The sequence below is a fragment of the Panicum virgatum genome, chromosome 3N (genome assembly GCF_016808335.1).
Source record: "Panicum virgatum strain AP13 chromosome 3N, P.virgatum_v5, whole genome shotgun sequence".
Classification (NCBI taxonomy): Eukaryota; Viridiplantae; Streptophyta; class Magnoliopsida; order Poales; family Poaceae; genus Panicum; species Panicum virgatum.
In genome coordinates this window covers 18,289,982-18,308,623 of record NC_053147.1, presented here as the reverse complement: position 1 = coordinate 18,308,623, position 18,642 = coordinate 18,289,982, and the positions used below count along the sequence as shown (strand labels likewise).

The 18,642-nt window shown below is 47.5% G+C and overlaps 1 protein-coding gene across 1 annotated transcript; it reads right to left on the bottom strand.

Annotated features, from left to right (window-relative positions):
- Positions 1-41: 41 nt before the first annotated feature.
- LOC120664799 (protein phosphatase 2C 50-like) lies at positions 42-2,958 on the bottom strand. The gene is made up of 4 exons (XM_039944142.1): positions 2,269-2,958; positions 1,839-2,168; positions 1,661-1,766; positions 42-746 (listed from the first exon to the last, which is right to left on the bottom strand). The coding sequence occupies exons 1-4, from the start codon at positions 2,611-2,613 to the stop codon at positions 406-408; spliced, it is 1,122 nt and encodes a 373-aa protein (XP_039800076.1). The 5' UTR covers positions 2,614-2,958; the 3' UTR covers positions 42-405.
- Positions 2,959-18,642: the final 15,684 nt, after the last annotated feature.

Below are 18,642 nucleotides of genomic sequence, written 5' to 3'. Positions count from 1 at the left end.
CTCACCAACACAGGGTACTTGCAATACAAAGCTTCATTGGATACAACCGATTGGGTTGGCCTTATAAAGGTAACAATATGTTAATTTCAGTGACTGTCTCAGCCTCTTGGCTCTTTACAAGTTCGGCTATCATACAGCATTACAAGGGGTATACTAAGTGCCAGGGCTCAAGGTAGAAGATGACTTGAGAACATTTTTGCCACCAGAATCCAACGACTGGGGGGGGGGGGGGGGGGGTAAACATCATGCCCCCCTAGATTGAAAATGCATCTAGCATATACATGTACAATTCTTGAGGCCCAACGGAAAAAAAACTGTGGGTCAAGTCTCAGGCGGACGACCAACTAGCAGTATGAACTCTTTGGACATATCATGGTCAGCTACTCTTGATGAATCCAGCTCATGTTATGAGTTGTTCTTTAGCTTCTTTCGAGGCTTCAAGTCGACCACAATGACAGTGACATTGTCCTCTGTCCCCTTCTTCAACGCGAGCCTCATAAGATAATCAGCAGCGGATTGTGCAGCAGGATCAGTGGACTCATCACCTTCATCACACAATGATGCTGTAACGCCATTGTTCTTGTGCCATAACTGTATTTGTCGCCGTGCAGCTTTGCATGCCTCTTCATTCGATACAACGTCCCACAGTCCATCACTTGCAAGAATGAGGCAGTCGTCATCTTTCGCCCTAGGAATGACTGTAACTTCTGGTTTTGGAATGACAAACGGTTTCAAATATCGATCCCCTGCAATAAGTGTTTCCAAGTTCAAGTTAGAAGGTAACACAAAAATTGGACGAGCGCTATCCAACGCACAGAGAATCAGCTGAACTGTTGGTTCAACTAAATTTTCAGGTGAAATTGGAGGAACAATATTGTCCAAATGTTAAATGCAATAGTGAAGTTGATTTGAGTAGGGCAAGAATTGTGAACAAGACCCATTGTTAGGCATGGTCCAAGCTGCAGACACCTTTGTGGCGTCGATAAAAGATGGCTTTTCTACTTTGGAGAAGTAACTGCTTTTCCTAATCAAATCTGCAGTCTGAGTTCTATCATAGAAATATATATAAGGCTGTTTTACAACTTCATTGATAGCATTAGAGCCAATATCCAGGCAGTCAAATTCCAGAAATGATTTCAGAAGAGTATTAAGTCTAACATGCTTCCTATCTCACATAGAGACAAGTTATTCCAACCCAAATTGCTGATCGAGTAAGCATTTATTTTTTTTAATATGAAACAAGTATATCATGTTAATTGAACAAGGCACATAGAAATTTCTCATCTTACAAAATGCCTGTCACACAAACATAGCATCTAGCAAAAATCACCATTAGCGCAATACAGAATCTTTCAACAAAAAATGGCCAGAGTAAAATTTGCCTAGGTCATATGGAATAATACTCCATTTGATTCATCAACATGCTTGTCTAACATAAACAACAGTAACACCCCTAGGAAGTTGTGACATCATATTGCAACATCCTATGATTATCACATGCAACAAAATTAATCCCAACATAGACTTGATCCCTATAAAGTCCTATTTCACCTAATTAAATACTCTTAATCATGCAGCAGAAGCTTTGCAAATTCTCATGTGCAAAAACCATAAAGGAAACTATTTTACCTAAATCAAGCACATGAATAAATATTCATACCTATTGATCGCGACATAGCAAGTATACCGGACACTCGGTAACCATTCCATTGGATGACCTTGCCTCCCAGGGCCTCGATCCTCGCCCGCTCATCCTTCCTGTCAGGCTGAAACAACAAGTGTCAGGCACAAGAACTCAGGATGGATCTCAGGCACCAACACACAAAATAAAAACTTACCTTGTGATCAATGGACAACGCCTCTGGCTCCTTCCCTCGGCAGAGCACAACCCGTGAATCTCCACAGTTCGCAACCACCAAATGAGATGAGCACACTACCACGACAACCGCTGTGGAGCCCACGTTCTCCGGAGCAACCGGCCTGGATTCCTGTACACCGCCAACGAGCCTGCTCACCCGCCCTGACACCTCGTCATCTACTCTCTGGAAACATTTGCTGAACAGCTCGTCCCAGTGCTCCTTCATGTCCACCTCCCCCAAATCCTTGCCGAGCCGGCCCAGCTCCTGGCTCAAGAGCACCTGGAGCCTTTCCAGGCAGTAGTTCGCCACCTGCACAGCAACACGAAGCGACGAATTGTCAAATCATGGGGCAGGCTGCAGGCAAGCAGATCGATCGAGTGCCTTTTTACGGGTTTCCAAGCCCGCGTACCTCGGCGCCGCCGTGGCCGTCGAAGACGCCGAACAGGTGCGCGGGCAGCCGGAGCTCGTCGGCGTCGAGGCCCAGCCCGTCGAGGTCCCGGCGGCTGGCGAGCAGGCGCACCGGCACGTGCGCGAACCGCGGCGCCGCCGCGCAGGCGTCCTCCATCTCGGCGCTGCGGCCGCGCGTGGACGCGCAGCCCCAGACCGGCGCGCAGTCCATGAGGTACACGCTCCTCTTACCGCCCGCGGCCCCGCCGCCGCCCGCGGCGGCGAGATCCAGCTTCTCGATCCCCGCGCATTCCGCCGCGGCGCACGCCGCCTCGTCCTCCACGCAGATCGCCGCCGCCGCCGCCATCGAAAAATCCCAGCAAAATAGAAAAAAAAACTCCCCCGCCCACCGCGCCGCCGAGGAACCACCACTGCGAGACAGAAGAGCTCCAGACAGCACGCCGCCCCCCAATACACGAGCAGCAGGAGCAAGTGGCGGAGGCGAGGAGCAAGCAAGGGTTCGGCTATAGCCTCGGGTGAGGTGGGGGGGGTGGAGAGGAGGTGAAGGGTGGGAGTGGAATGGAACGGTGGTGTGCGCGCGCGCGCGTAGGGGAGGAGAGGGGAAAGGAGAGAAAGGGAGAGGAGGGGAGGGGAGGAGAAGGAGGCGGCGAGGTGGGAGGAGGTGATTGGCCGGGGGGTGGGGGGGGGGGGGGGGGGGGGGCGCCGTGTCGGGCAGGTCTCCCCGTCACGCCGCTGGGGAGGGTCCGCGTGGCGCTTGATATTGTTTGTCGCGTCCGCGCGCCCCGGTTTCTGCTACCTTCACGCCACCCCGGGCACACCTGTTGCGCTCCCACTCGCCCGCATGTGGAGCCGCGATGCGTGAGACCACCTCGTGCCGGCCTGTCAGTGGGCGCCAGACTACCGGTGTGGTCCTGCGTAGGAGTACTCCGTAGGTGCAAGCTCGATTTCCACAAGGAGCCTGACACTTGGGGGAGTACGGATTCGTCCTGTCTTTCCTGGTAGGGTACGTGGACGTATGTAGCATAATTGTTCGTGCCGTTCAACGAATATGTTTTAGGTCAAATCTCCAAGTAAAATGTTATAGAAGTATTATATATAATCATTAAATATCATACCAAATCAGTAAAATTGTTGACATGGCAGAGTCAGGAGGGGATGTTTCATGGGATAAGAAGTGTTAGTATTAACATAACGGAGTGTGTCAGAGCTATCAAGTTCTCGGTCTTGATAACTAGTATGGAATGAGTCGATGACATTTCTCACTGAAACTGGCTTGCCATGTTTAATTGTTAATTATACGGTCTTCAATGTTAATAAATATTTTCTTATGTACCACTCCAAGTACTCTCTTATGTTTTACTCATCTATCATGGCTGTACTTAACCTGGTTCAAGCGACCAAGCGCATCATTACTCAAGGAAGATATTTGCAATAGCCAAAATTGTCTGTTGTTGTACTTGTACAAACCATATCACATCTACTCCCAACTTGTAGCATTAAAATAAACAAGAACCTCTTCCAGCTTTTGAGACACGAGTATACTAGATACAAAAGGGAATCCGAATGTTATTTCCCAATATAAGTTTCTCCTCCCAGCCCGCAAGAATATTCAAAGATCTCAAGATATCTCGCGACGTTGATTGCTCTCGATCGAGTCATTCCGGGTCGTGAGTTGACTCGCACCACCTGCCGTGTAACCTGACGACCCAAACAATCGCCCGGGGCCACGTGTCACCTCGAGCCCTCGGCTGGGTAAGCAGGCGTGGTGCCCCTACCAGATCTCCCGCTCCAAAAGTCTTTTCGCCCTCCAGCGCGCTGCGCCCGACACGTTGAACCAGCGCGAGGGCGGAGGTTGGTCCGCCCCCCTGCGGAGGGAGGCGAGCTCCGTGTTTGGTTAGAAACCATTATTTTTTTCACCAAGGAATCTTTTATGCATGGCATATTAAACGAAATTTATTTGTAAAATTTTTTCACAGATAGATGTAAATTTGTAAGCCGAATCTAATGAGCCTAATTAGCTCTAATCGTACGATCAAATGCTTCATTAGATACAACAAATGCTACAGTACCATGGTTGCGGAGGTGAGTTTGTAGTTAGATTTTATTTAATACCTCTAACTAATGGTCAAAATTGCGAAAAGTTTCACTAAATTTTTTTCACACTCAAACCAAACACGGCCCCGCCTGGGCGCCGGGCCCCGCGTCCCCGCCAGCCAATGGCGCTCCGCCACTTGTCCACGTCGGACAGCGTCTTTCTGGAACGAGACCTCGGCAGCGGCAGCAGTCAGTCTCTCGCTTTTCCGTGCCCGCTCGCCAGCTGTGGACATTCCGGGGGGAGGGGATAGCCGGATAGCGTTGGCATGTACCGGATCGTAGCTGGTTAGAAAGGAGAGCGCACGGCAATGTCACGGGCGCCGAGAGCGACGCGCATGTGGACCCCGAGGATATACGGAACGGATACAAACATACGGGTACACGATCGAAAATGGCCTCGTGAGTGCGTGACTAGCCTATGCTTGCACGAACCCAATGTTATGGAAATCAACCATGTTATTGTTATGTTAAAAACAACCGCGCAGTTTTAAAAAAGTGCATCACTTATGTGGCCGGATAAAAGGTAAAATGTTTTGGGACCACCGTCTCGAAGGAAGGTCGGAGATTGCCCGAAGGTACAAAACGGGGCAGGCAAGACGGTCGAAGGTGACCCAAATACAGCCGAAGGTGCCAGGAACCCGAAGGTTGCCTCAGCACCCGAAGGTCTCCGGAAGCTCCCGAAGGTCACCCGAAGCGCCCGAAGGTCGCTTCGAACCCAAAGGTCCTATAATACCTTCGGGGCAACGTCTCGCTTACGAATCGGATAGGAAAGACAATTTGTACACTCCAACCTGTATGAAATGACATTCGGCTCGGAATATTCGCGGAATATTCCGGGCAGGTAAAAGACATTATAGTCATTATGTAGCAAAGGTTAGGGGTATAAATACCCCCAACCAATCTGTACTGGACACGTGCTATTACGAAGGCGATACCCTGCCACTTTGTCTCGTCTTACCTTTGTGTATGCTCATCGATTGGGTGATCAGGAAGCCGAGAACCCAACAAGGGCGCTCACCGTGTTCTCAGCCCGAAAACCAACCCTCGATGGCACCGCAAAAGAGGAAACCCACAGACCCTCCTGCGGAGGAAAACCAAAATGACCCCCGAACCCGGAGCACCCATCCACACAACTCCCACTTTCGAAAAACCAGCCACAAAACATTGCGCCCGAAGTCACAAGACCTTCGGGGACCAACCACGATGAGTTCACCATCGTGACCCTCCAACTACAAGCCTTGGAGAGGCAAAAGGAAATCCTCGCCTAACAGCTGGCCACACAATAAATTGCGTTGCAACGAGCAAACCAACTGGCCAAGGCCAAACGCAAGGTAGCAGCCATGCAGACAGAAATTGCCAAAATGCAATAGGATTGTGCAAGCACTTAGACCAATCGTGAACAGCCCCCACAACACCCTCCGATAGGGCCTCGCATCAGAATGAAGTCCAAAACATTCGCACCAGTCACACCTTCGAAGAGCAATACGTCACACCTTCGGCCAGCACATACGACCCAAGCTCGAGACTCTCCGCGGCATTGCAGCACACACCATGGCCGCTGGGCTACAAGCCAATACAGCTTCCAATGTACAATGGTTCCTGTTGACGCTTCTTAGCGCCCCAATTTGTATACCGCAAGCGCACGGATCGTGTAGCTTTTCCCTTAGAGTATTCCCCCAAGGTTTATCAATCCACAGAACCAAAGATACAAGAAACAATCTACTAACATAGAGAATCCTTTGTGTTAAGATGGTGTAAAATGAATCTAATCTACTAAAAGTGACAAACACCGAAGGTAGTAAGAGAAAGTTAGAGATAACCAATCCAGATTACCTAGATCATGCACATGTTGTAGTTCAAAGCTAGATGTAGTGAAGCAAGATAGGTGTGAATCTCAATGAAAAGCATCTTTAAACCAAAACCTCCAATCCAATCCTTCGATAACCCGTCTTACTAAAGCAACTCACTATCACGACGCCCCCTTTTGGACTAAGCTACCCCGAAGCATGATAAACAAGTCGAACCCCCTTTAGTAGTTCCGCCATGAACCTCTAGTCACCACGACTACAAGATCATGCTAAGCGATCTATCTCGATAATAGATCTAGGATGAAGCAAATCCAAAGAAAAGAACGAAATCGAAAGAGAGAACATGGTCGCTAAAGATTCGGAATCACAAGTAACTTCACCATGAATGATTGTACATCACAAGATCACAACCAAGACCCTATCTTGATCTTGATGATCCTAGCTCCAGAACTCCGACGTGGTCTTCCTTGCAAGGTTCCCACGTCGGCTAGGGAAGCCCCTAGACAACTAGCACGACCCTCGGCTCTCCGAAAGGTGTTTCTCTATCTTCTCTGCTCCTTGGCGTCGTCTCCCGAATGACTTGATGCATGAGCCTCGGGGAGGGGGCTTTAAATAGCCCCAAAAAACCCTAGGTTGAAGGGGAGGCCGAGGCGCCCGGGAAAGGCCCTAGGCCGGCCGGCTTAATGGGCCCAGGCTTGCCGGCCTGGCCCATTCCTTCGCTGCCTCGCGTTCTCCTTTCTCCCCAAGTCTTCTGGAGTCTTCTAGAGTTTATCCCTTTCACGATTGCACCCCATTGGACGTCGTTATCTTCGAGATATCTTCGAGGGAAAGGATAGGACGGAGAATCCTTTCTTAAATCTCTATTTGCTTTGCTTAGCCCCGAAGTATATTGATCTCATCTTGTGGGCTTTGTCCTTTGGGCTTCATTGGAGGGTGGATGTGCATGAACGGACTTCTAGTCATCATGGCCTTTGGTCCTTTGTTTGGGCTTTGGCCTTCGTCTTTCTTTGTGTTACCGCGTGATCATGGGACTCGTCATTTCATGCTCCAAAATTGGCCAAAAACCTGCAAAAACGAAGTACCTCCAAAATATATGTGCAAATGTGAAAACAACCAATAATTGGGCCGAGGTTAGGATGGTTAGTGATTTTGATATTAAATTCATGCCATTATCAAAGTTAAATAGGGGATAAAATGGGTACTTAAGGAGCGCCAACATTCCCCCCATGCTTAAACCTTGCTCGTCCTCGAGTAAGTCTTTGATTAAAAAAATCAGTGTTGCCTTTCGGTGTCCAATCACTGCACTTGATCATACACGAGAAAACACAATGCTCCCAAAAATATTTTGCAGTTAATAGTTCAAGTTGAAACCAGCTTTTTCAATGTGGAAGGTAGATACAAGTTAAAAGCTTCCCCACAATTATTAAGCACATGCTCTCAAAATTAAACAAGTCTCAGAATTAAGAAAGTAAGTTCCATAAGTAATGCTAAACCAAGATCAATAATTTAAACCTCATTGCAATTTGCTCATGGAAACTCTCAGCTCATCTTGTCTCTCAAACTTGCTAGAACTTTCTCCTTTCTTTCTCTCATATGTGTGTGTGAGGCTTTATCTGGAGCTCTGGAAAGGTTAGTCCTAACAAAAGATATTATAATCAAGATATTATCAAAACAAGAAATACTTCTTATGAGTTTACCGAGACTCGTCAAAAAGACCGTTGGAAAATAATTTCTTTGTGGAGAGGGAGAGAATGAAACACACACTTTAGATGGTGGACATGTGCAAATGGCAACGGTTGATCCCAAGGCACAGCTGAAGTCCTTATTATCGGATTGCACATGGTTGGAATAATTGAGTATAGAATAATCTTCAAAGTACCTGGAGTTTAATGAAGCTAAAGGAACCGAGGAGCTTTTCATCATCATTCATTTTTTTCTTTTCTTTTTTGCTCCTCAGAACCGTTGGCAACACAATGCATTTACTCCACCTCCCCTCATGCTTGAACGTTTGCTTGTCCTCAAGCAATGAAGTGATGATAACCTGATGGAGTGAGTGCACAAAACTTGTATCAATTCTCTGGACTCAACTTTGGAATTCAAGGGGGCATCTCCTCATAAAATATTGAAGCCAACAGAGGAGGAAAAGGGCCAGGCCGGCCGGCCTAGGGGTGTTGGGCCGGCCGGCCTACTGCCTGTAGGCCTCCACTTCTTCGGATTTTTCTGCTGCGAACTCTTTGATGCTTCCCAAGCTTATGTTTTACTGAAATTTGCTCTTGATTCCACTGTTTTGCCGTCGAAATAATAATACATACTCAATATATAGGTTGTGGTCAAGGAGGTGTTTCACAAAAAGATGTTTTTGGTTAAAGGTGGATATCCAGCAAGGTTTGCGATGTTCCCGGTGTAGAAACTCACAATGCATGGATAGAATGGCTAGCAAAAGAGAGGTACACAAAAATACGGAATGGTCAGCTTCTTAGTCACGTACCAAAGAAGATAAATCTTGAATTAATTCATCTGAAAAATAAATCTTGCTCTATGGTTTGTCATGATATAATATTTAGGCTTTTAGAAGGGTAGAGCAATTGCAAAAGGTATCATTGACAAGGTAGCTCCAAATTAAATCCAAATTAAATTTTCCTTGACAAGCTTAAGTAAGAGAGCAAGAATAAAAAGATATGGGTCTTAATTTATCATAACCTCCACAAAAGAATTAACCGGCATTTAATTAATTTCAGATCATGTTAGAGAGAGCATTAGTTTAAACATGCATAAACCAAGCACAAGAAAGTAGACAAGGCGGCAACGATCATTATATTTTAACATGGCACAAACTTTCTATCATCATTACTAACCATAACATTAAAGCGTGGGTGATGCATTTATTTATCATGGTGATGAAAGCAAAAGAAAGCAAATTGCACATATGCTGAAAAATAAAATAGAAAATTGCTACGCACACACAAGCTTGCACACATGCTGAAAATAAATGAAAAGAAATAGAAAAATCCAAACCACACGTGTGAGCATTTTATTCATGGTCTTGTCGTCGATCACTCTCCTTGATTGCCTCTTGCGTTGTATTCTTGGTCATAATATTGTTGAATTGCTCCTCCATCAAATTGTTCTGGTGGCGCTAGGCCTAGAAGTCCCATTTGATATGCAATTCCTGCGGTTCCATCTTCTAGTTGGCTTGTGTGCCTCTGGATGGCGTCTATGTCTTCCATGTTTCTTCTTGCATAGGCACCCATGATTCTCATTCCTTGTTCCGGTTGAGGGAGGTCAAAAAATTGTGCTCCAAATGATGGGTTGGGCATCTCTCCTTGGTATGATGGGGGTGGGTAGCCATAGTTGCTAAATGGTGGGGGTGCCGGGTAAGCCGGTAGAGGCACCGTCACACCATGCCCCCATGCTTGATCTTGATTTCATTCCCATTGACTCGTCCATCCTTGCGGGTGTCCTTGTCCACTTGATGCACCTTGAAATTCATTCCTCCAATAAGTGGAACTTGGTGGTGGAAGCTTTACCTCCAAATTTTCTTGTTGTGCCGATGCCGATGTTCCTTCAATCAACTTTCCTCCTTTTGTTTTCTTCACCTTTGCTCCAATGTTTTCAACTCGCCAATCGGTCCTTCCTCTTGTGAATAATTTTAGCCTTTGATCGGGAAGGGAAATATCTGTCTCGGAAATAATGAATCCCTTCTTTTCATCCCCTCCGATATAATGGTCTTGCCTCAAATGTTCAATCCCCATATCCCTTCCCGGGACATAATATTTTTGGATCACCCCTAACTCCGGATTCATGGCTCGGTGTAACGTCCCGCCTCCCCAAGGCCGGGCCGCTTACATCTGGCTGCTTTCTAGGACATAGACTGTCCTCATAGACCAACACCAGTCTTTTCTGCACACTTTGTCCTCACTCGTGCGCACCCGGGAAGAACTTCCCGGTCGGTCACCCATCCCCAAATTTCTCCGGGCCAAGCACGCTTAACCTCGGAGTTCTTTGGAGACCGGCTTCCGGAAAAGAAGTTGCAACTTGTTGGTATGAGTATCCTATTAATCCTATTAAGCCCTGGCCCGGGGTGTCACATGCTCACCCCCTTAAGAGACCGACGTCCTCATCGGTCAATCCCAAGCCAGGAACGTCCTCTCTTGGCCACGTCCCGTACGTCCAGTGCCAGCAGCCCATGTGCCACGTCCGTGCGTCCAGTGCCAACGGCGCATCCCAGATGCCCGTGCACTGACCCGCCACGCGCTCGTGCACATGCCGGTGGCATCTGCGCCCCCACGCGCCCGTGCTCATGCCTCCGCACTTAGGTCAATCCCAAGCCAGGAACGTCCTCTCTTGGCCACGTCCCGTACGTCCAGTGCCAGCAGCCCATGTGCCACGTCCGTGCGTCCAGTGCCAACGGCGCATCCCAGATGCCCGTGCACTGACCCGCCACGCGCCCGTGCACATGCCGGTGGCATCTGCGCCCCCACGCGCCCGTGCTCATGCCTCCGCACTTACTCCCGTACGTGCCCGTGAAACCGTGAGAGTCGGCTCTGATACCATTCTGTAATGTCCCGCCTCCCCGAGGCCGGGCCTGCTTACATCTGGCTGCTTTCTAGGACATAGACTGTCCTCACAGACCAACACCAGTCTTTTCTGCACACTTTGTCCTCACTTGTGCGCACCCGGGAAGAACTTCTCGGTCGGTCACCCATCCCCAAATTTTTCCAGACCAAGCACGCTTAACCTCGGAGTTCTTTGGAGACTGGCTTCCGGAAAAGAAGTTGCAACTTGTTGGTATGAGTATCCTATTAATCCTATTAAGCCCTGGGCAGGGGTGTCACACTCGGGCTATTAGTGTGAGATAACACCCCGAACCAACTTTTCCCTTGCCGGATGATGCTTCACAAACCCATCTATCAACCATGATGTAGGTGGGATCAATCACTTGCTTTTTCAACAATGCTGCATACATCCAATTCAATTCTTGGTCGGTGACCTTTGATTCTCTCATCCTCCCGAGAATTCTTTTGCTCACCCAAGAGTGGAATATTTGGAGGATCACATTACTTATGCTCTTCCTTTGGCGATTGACATCTTTTGCTATCTTCATCCAAAACTCATCGAGCTCTCCATCTTCGACTTCCACCATTTCACTTGCATTGCTTTTGAACCCGAGCAAACTCCCTATTGCTCCATAAGTGATGAATTTTTCTTCATTCTTGAGCCAAAATTTCAGACATGGCACTTCATCATCATCCACCACCTCCGTTATTTTCTTTAGTCATGAACATCTCCAAAGACACTTCTTCTTGCATGTCTACCGTAACACCATCGGAAATAGCTTCCAACCGATGTTCTCCAAGAGCTTGTGGATGTCATTATGGAATCCCAACTTCTCCAATGCTTCATCATCGAAATCATAGTTTGCTCGAAGCCTTCCCTTCATGAACTTGAGCCTTTCTTCTTCTTCCTTTGACAAGATGGTAAACCCGTATTCGGATTTCTTGGGCTTGTATGGCGGTGGTGCGGATGACCTTGTCGAACGCTGTGGAGGAGGTGGCGCGCCTTCGGTGAATCTCATGGAGGAACTTCTTGGGTTTCTCATCCCACCAAGGAGTAACATGTCGCTCCTCGGAGCGGGGTTGTCCACCTCCATGCCCCGCGGAGACTCGGCGACCGAGTGCCTCCGCGAAGAACTTGCCGATGCGTCCTTCTCCTCCCGGTGACGAACTTCATGAAGCCACTCATGGTGACTCTTTGCTGCACACACTCAAAAACAAACACACCGGGGTTTTTTCTTGCCGGTGGGAGAACAATATATCGAAGAGTGGAGCAAACTAGGATTTGTGGTGAATTTTCAGAGATTTTTGGAGTTGATTTTGGTGGACGAATTTTTTCAGAGTTCTAGCTTAAGTTTCTGGGTGATGAACTTGAAGAACACGAGTAAGGAATTGAGTGAGGAGCATACCTGTGAAAGGGGAGCACCAGAGGGCATAAAAAGAGGCCAGGCCGGCCGGCCTAGGGTCATGGGGCCGGCCGACCTAGGGTGTTCCTGGCCCTCCTCGACTTCATCTTTCTCTGGTGATTTCCTGGTGCGATTTCTTATCTCTGTCCAGTACATCTTTTATGCTTTGCACCGTCCAAAACCCATGCACCACTCCTTCCTTGTCCTTGTTGTCCACTTGCAATATTACTTCTTCACTTTGTGTCATTCACCTTGTCCCATACTTCATCATTCATCACATGGTGCCATCTTTGCTGAAAATTTCATGTCCTTCCCATGCATGGCTGCTCCCTTCTTTGGATTATTTGCATGTGGTGGTAGGTAGAGAGCACAATTTCTTCCCGTGAACTCACTTTGATCAATAGATGTTAATCAAGCACATAAACCTTCTCCAAATCATGCTTAAATGTTGAATCCTCCTCTAACTTCGAAATTTCAGAATTAACTCGAAGCATGCAATGAGCTTAAATAAATAATCATAAGGGAATCAAAACGTCTTTACATTTGTAAGTCGAAAAATATTTTCCGACTACATTAATTTTGGTTGCACCGGAACCGTTCACTTTCATGAATTGATAGCGAACAATCTCGAATTCAACCGTGGGTCTTGGGTTTAGGTTCTAATTTTGCCAAAATGAGAGAGAAATTTTGAAAAAGGGAACAATTAAAGTTAGGAAAATTCTAGTCCTATGGTAATGAAACTTAAAATTCTCTCTATGTTTGCGCGAACCTACGCATCAAGAATAATATAAACAAAGCGCGGCTCTACTCGTGTCTTTTTATCTCAACTTGGTCCGGCCATCATGGAGAGGACGGTCGCCAAAAATGGGTATGGAAGTTTGGATGTGGCTTTCTCAAGAAGAGGCAAATAAATCATAGGATGGCTCATGTCATTGGTTTCAAATAAGAAACAAAATCGAAATGACCGAGCGAATAAAATCCAAATCAAATTGTTCGACCGAACGACCAATTGTTCAAAAGTTTATCATGTTCTTACATAGCAAAATTCATGACTCACTTACCCAAACCTCTCGTGGGTTGTCCTCCCGGTAGCTTGTTCTTGACTCGACGAATGGGTTGAACTCCCGGCAGCTTTATTCTTGACTCGATGAATGGGTTGCCTCCCGCAAAGCGCTTGGTTTATAGTCTATAGCTGGACTTTCTTCTTCTTCACTTCGGACCAACGCTCGGTGATGGCGCTGCAGTCTTGGGTACTCACTTCCGCACAACCCTTGGTGCGGGTTTGTCCTCCGGCTTAGTCGTCTTTTTGGTCTTCACAGGCGGGCTTCTAGCTTTTATCTTGACGGGTGTAGCGATCTTCTTTGTCGCGATGGACGCGACGACTTCTTTCTCCTTCTTTGCTTCCTTCTTATTTGGCTCCTCCTCTTTCTTTGGCTTCTCCTCTGTGACACGGCGGTGAGGCGGAACATATTTGACATTGATCATGTTTCATACCTCGAGGCGTGGATAAAACTTGAACTCGCTTGTGGTGCCATTGATGTCGAACTTGATCTCCCCCTTGCCAACGTCAATGTTCGCCCTTGTGGTTTTGAGGAAAGGCCTCCCAAGTATGAGAGGCGCCTTGCTCCCTTCTCCCATATCGAGAATCACAAAGTCAACAGGGACTAAGTGTTCTCCAATCTTCACGGGCACGTCTTCAGCGATTCCCAAAGGATAGCGAACAGAATTGTCCGCTAACTCTAGGCACATGGCGGTGGGCTCCGGCTCCGGTAAGCGTAGCTTCTCGAACACGTTCTTTGGCATGACGCTCACACTTGCGCTGAGATCACAAAGTGCTCTTTCGAACATAAGAGATCCAATGGAACACGGGATGGTAGGACATCCGGGTCCCTCTTCTTCTCAGGAGCTTCATTAGCGATTGCCACGCTACACTCCTCGGTTAGCTTGACGGTGCTTGGCGGTATCTCGCGCTTGTTTCCCATGATATCTTTGAAGTAGCGAGAATATGTTGGAACTTGTAGAGCGTCCAAGAGCGGCATGTTGATGCTCAACCTGCATACCATGTCAACAAATTTGTCGAAATGCTCATCTTCATGTTTACCTTTGCGGTATCGTGGCCTTGGCGGAAGAATCTTGGTGTCTTTATCATGTAGCTCAAACTCCGGCTCTTCGGTGACTATCTCCGGCATAGGAGTAGGCGCCTTCTCCTTGATAATGGTCCCCACTTCAACTCTTGGCTTAGGCTTCCTTACTCCTGCCGCGTGTTTGGGTTCTTCGGTCTCCTTTCCCGAGCGAGTTTGAATTGCCTTTGCCGTCTCCGGACTTTGAGGTTGCCCGAGCAATTTCCCTTCGTTGCTAGATAAGCGTCCGGCGAGCTGGGCTACTTGCGTCTCTAGCATCTTCATCATGTTGAGTACTTGAAGGTTAGAGCTCCCGACCTCCGTCACCTTGCCATCAATGTTCTCCAAGACCTTGTCCATAGCCTTGAACTTGGTGACGTGTCCTTGTTGATCTTGCCTTGCTCCTCCATGAACTCCTTCAATTGTATACGAAGTGGCACCAAGTTTTGAATGGAAGAGCTTGCATTAAATTGAGGTCTACCTTGCCCGTAGCGGAAGTTGGATTGCAGGATCCATTCTCCCTTCTTCATGTAGTCGAGCATCTTGGCTTCCTCCGGGCAATTGTTTTGGACATGGCCGTACTCTCCACATTCTTCACATGTAGACCTTGCTTCGGCCGCCTTCAAATCAATAGCTTGGGATTCTCTCTTTTCCACCTCCATCTTCTCCAACCTCCTCATGAGCGAGTCGATCTTCCCTTCTAGCACTTCTTCACGTTCCACTTGCAATACACTCTTCGCGGCGCCCACAGCTTGGAGTGGTCGTAGGCGCCCCGATAATGCCCATGTATCATTGTCCGCCACCTTCTTGAATAGCTTGAAAACTTGAGTCAGCTTGAGCTCAATGATCGAACCTCCGGCCGATGCGTCAATGATCCCCCTTGATGCAGTAGTGAGGCCTTGATAGAACTTCTGGACCACATCCTCCCTTGAGAACTTGTTATGAGGTGCGGCGTGGATGTAGTCATTGAAGTTCTCATAGGCTTCCGCAATAGTCTCCGTCGGGGCTTGCGCGAATGTAGCAATCTTCTTGCGCAAAACTTGGGTCTTGCCTGGCGAGTAGAACTCCGTCATGAACTCCTTCATCAAGGACTCCCAATTTTGCACCGTGTGCGGCAGTAGAGAATGAAACCATTGCAACACTCTCCCAAGTAGAGAGAACGGAAAGAGCCTCGCTCTCATTTGATCTTGAATCATCCCTTGCATGTCGAAGGTGCGGCATAGTTGGAGGAACGCTTGAAGATGTAGGTTAGCATCTTCTTTTCCAGTGAAGGGCGAGCTTTGCACCATCCTTATGATTGAAGTCTTGATCTCGAACGGAACTCCAATGTTGTCGAGGTTTTGAATTGGCAAGTCCCGAATGTCCGGAGTGCATAGCTCTCCGATCGTACGCTCCGGCTCCGGTAGCGCCATCCCTTGGTGAAGTGGCGCCTCCCTTGGACTTGTTGGTGGAGTCGCTTGAGGTGAAAACGATGAACCGTCGGCTTTGTCTTTTAGATCTACTAGTTCCAACTTCCTTGATCGTGCTTCGCGTCTCCTTTGCCTGTAAAGTTTTTCTGGATCATCCACAAAATTTTTGGGTTTGTTGGAGAGGCTCCCGTCCATCTCCTGTTAGGGGTTAGTGAAAAAGGGAAAAATATATACGAGATCTAAAAGATGAATATACAAGATCTAAAACATAAAAGAAAAATAAAGCAAAATCTAGATTAGATTGATTTTCGTGGAATAGATTTGTTTTTTAGTTTTTTTAGTTAGCACAAAAAATAAGAGATCTACAAAAAGGTCAAAAAGAAAAACAAGAAAAAGAAATATTTACGAATGCAAGTAAGATTGGATCTTAAATTGATGGTTCCCCGGCAACGGTGCCAGAAAAGCTTGTTGACGCTCCTTAGCGCCCGATTTGTATACCGCAAGCGCACGGATCGTGTAGCTTTTCCCTTAGAGTATTCCCCCAAGGTTTATCAATCCACAGAACCAAAGATACAAGAAACAATCTACTAACATAGAGAATCCTTTGTGTTGAGATAGTGTAAAATGAATCTAATCTACTAAAAGCGACAAAAACCGAAGGTAGCAAGAGAAAGTTAGAGATAACCAATCTAGATCACCTAGATCATGCACATGTTGTTGACCATGAATGATCCTAGCTCCAGAACTCCGATGTGGTCTTCCTTGCAAGGTTCTCACGTCGGCTAGGGAAGCCCCTAGACAACTAGCACGACCCTCGGCTCTCCGAAAGGTGTTTCTCTATCTTCTCTGCTCCTTGGCGTCGTCTCCCGAATGACTTGATGCATGAGCCTTGGGGAGGGGGCTTTAAATAGCTCCAAGAAACCCTAGGTTGAAGGGGAGGCCGAGGCGCCCTGGAAAGTCCCTAGGCCGGCCGGCTTAATGGGCCTAGGCTTGCCGGCCTGGCCCATTCCTTCGCCGCCTCGCGTTCTCCTTTCTCCCCAAGTCTTCTGGAGTCTTCTGGAGTTTATCCCTTTCATGATTGCACCCCATTGGACGTTGTTATCTTCGAGATATCTTCGAGGGAAAGGATAGGACAGAGAATCCTTCCTTAAATCTTTATTTGCTTTGCTTAGCCCCGAAGTATCTTGATCTCATCTTGTGGGCTTTGTCCTTTGGGCTTCATTGGAGGGTGGATGTGCATGAACGGGCTTCTAGTCATCATGGCCTTTGGTCCTTTGTTTGGGCTTTGGCCTTCGTCTTTCTTCGTGTTACTGTGTGATCATGGGCCTCGTCATTTCATGCTCCAAAATTGGCCAAAAACATGTAAAAATGAAGTACCTCCAAAATATATGTGCAAATGTGAAAACGACCAATAATTGGGCCGAGGTTAGGATGGTTAGTGATTTTGATATTAAATTCATGCCATTATCAAAGTTAAACAGGGGATAAAATGGATTCTTAAGGAGCACCAATAGTTCCGTGGATCCTACTCAGTTCATCATGGCCTACGAAGCCACCATATCTTCGGCAGGCGGCAACAACCCCACCATGACAAAATCCTTGATCATGGCCTGCGAAGGTCCAGTAGCTAATTGGTGTTGGCGCTCCTTAAGTACCCATTTTATCCCTTGCTTATCCTTGATAATGGCATGAATTCAATATCAAAATCACTAACCGTCCTAACCCCGGCCTAATTATTGGTCACTTTCACATATGCACATATATTTTGGAGGAACTTCGTTTTTGCAGGTTTTTGGCCTATTTTGGAGCATGAAATGACGAGGCCCGTGATCGAGCGCTAACACGGAGAAAGACGAAGGCCAAAGCCCAAAGGAAGGACCAAAGCCCATGTTGATTCGAAGCACATTCATGCACATCCATCCTCCAAGAGAGCCCAAAGGACCGAGCCCACGAAGATGAGATCAAGATACTTCGGGATTAAGCAAAGCAAATGAAGATTTAAGGAAGGATTCCCTATCCTATCCTTTCCTCGAAGATATCTCCAAGATAACAACATCCAAAGGGGTGCAATCGTGAAGGACAGAAACTCTAGAAGATGCGAGGAGTCTACACGCCAAAGATGAGACCGAGGCGAGCCCGAAAAGGGGTAGGCCGACCGGCCTAGGCCCATGGGGCCGGCCGGCCCAGCCCTTTTCTGAGGCGGTTTGCCTTCCCCTTCGACCGGTGGCTTCCTCGGCTTATAAATAGCTCGCACCTTATTCAACTCGAAGCATCCATCCAACCAGAACTCGACGAAAACCTAGGGCCAAGACCGGAGGGAGACGACGGCCGCTGCAAGTCTTCGAAGTTGTTTAGGAGATGGCTTAGGCCATCCCTAGCCGCCATGGCCTCCCTGCGTGGTTGTGTCATGGTGGAGTTCATGAGCTAGTTGGAGTCGTCAATGGTGTATACGCGGTGGTGGCGATCCAAACGAATCTATTATGTGAGTAATGTCTTCATGTCATCCGATCTATTTAGCGATCATGTCTCTCCTCTTTCGATTTCGTTCTTGCTTTGGGTGCGCTTATTCCTAGATCTATTCTCGAGATAGATTGCATGGGGTGCTCTTGTAGCTATGGTGGCTAGGAGTTCATATCGGATCTACCCAAAGGAGGTTCGACTTGCTTCAGGGTATCCCGTTGAAAAGGGGGGCGTCGTGACAGGCCGTCTCCACAGAGTAGGTTGGGTATCGAGGGATCGGATTGGAGGTTTTGATTTAAAGAGGCTTTGGATGAGATGCATGTTGAGCTTACTCGTTTAGCTAGAACTACAACTAGAATGCGTGTGATAGGCTTAGTCATGCCTTCGGTCATGCTTTATCCTTACCGATGTTCATGGATGAGATCAACCTTCGTACATCACTCATATTTATCAAAGGTTCACCTTTTATATGCAATTAATGCTTCATGTTAGGATAGATCCGTTAGATTAGATGGAAAACCCTAG

What these genes read in the sequence shown, in the direction of transcription:
- LOC120664799 (XM_039944142.1), bottom strand. Translation starts at nt 2,613, where the DNA reads ATGGCGGCGGCGGCGGCGATCTGCGTGGAGGACGAGGCGGCGTGCGCC. An exon ending in ACGGCCACGGCGGCGCCGAG is followed by an intron (nt 2,169 to 2,268) that starts GTACGCGGGCTT and finishes GTTGCTGTGCAG; the next exon opens with GTGGCGAACTACTGCCTGGA. An exon ending in TGCTATGTCGCGATCAATAG is followed by an intron (nt 747 to 1,660) that starts GTATGAATATTT and finishes CACTTATTGCAG; the next exon opens with GGGATCGATATTTGAAACCG.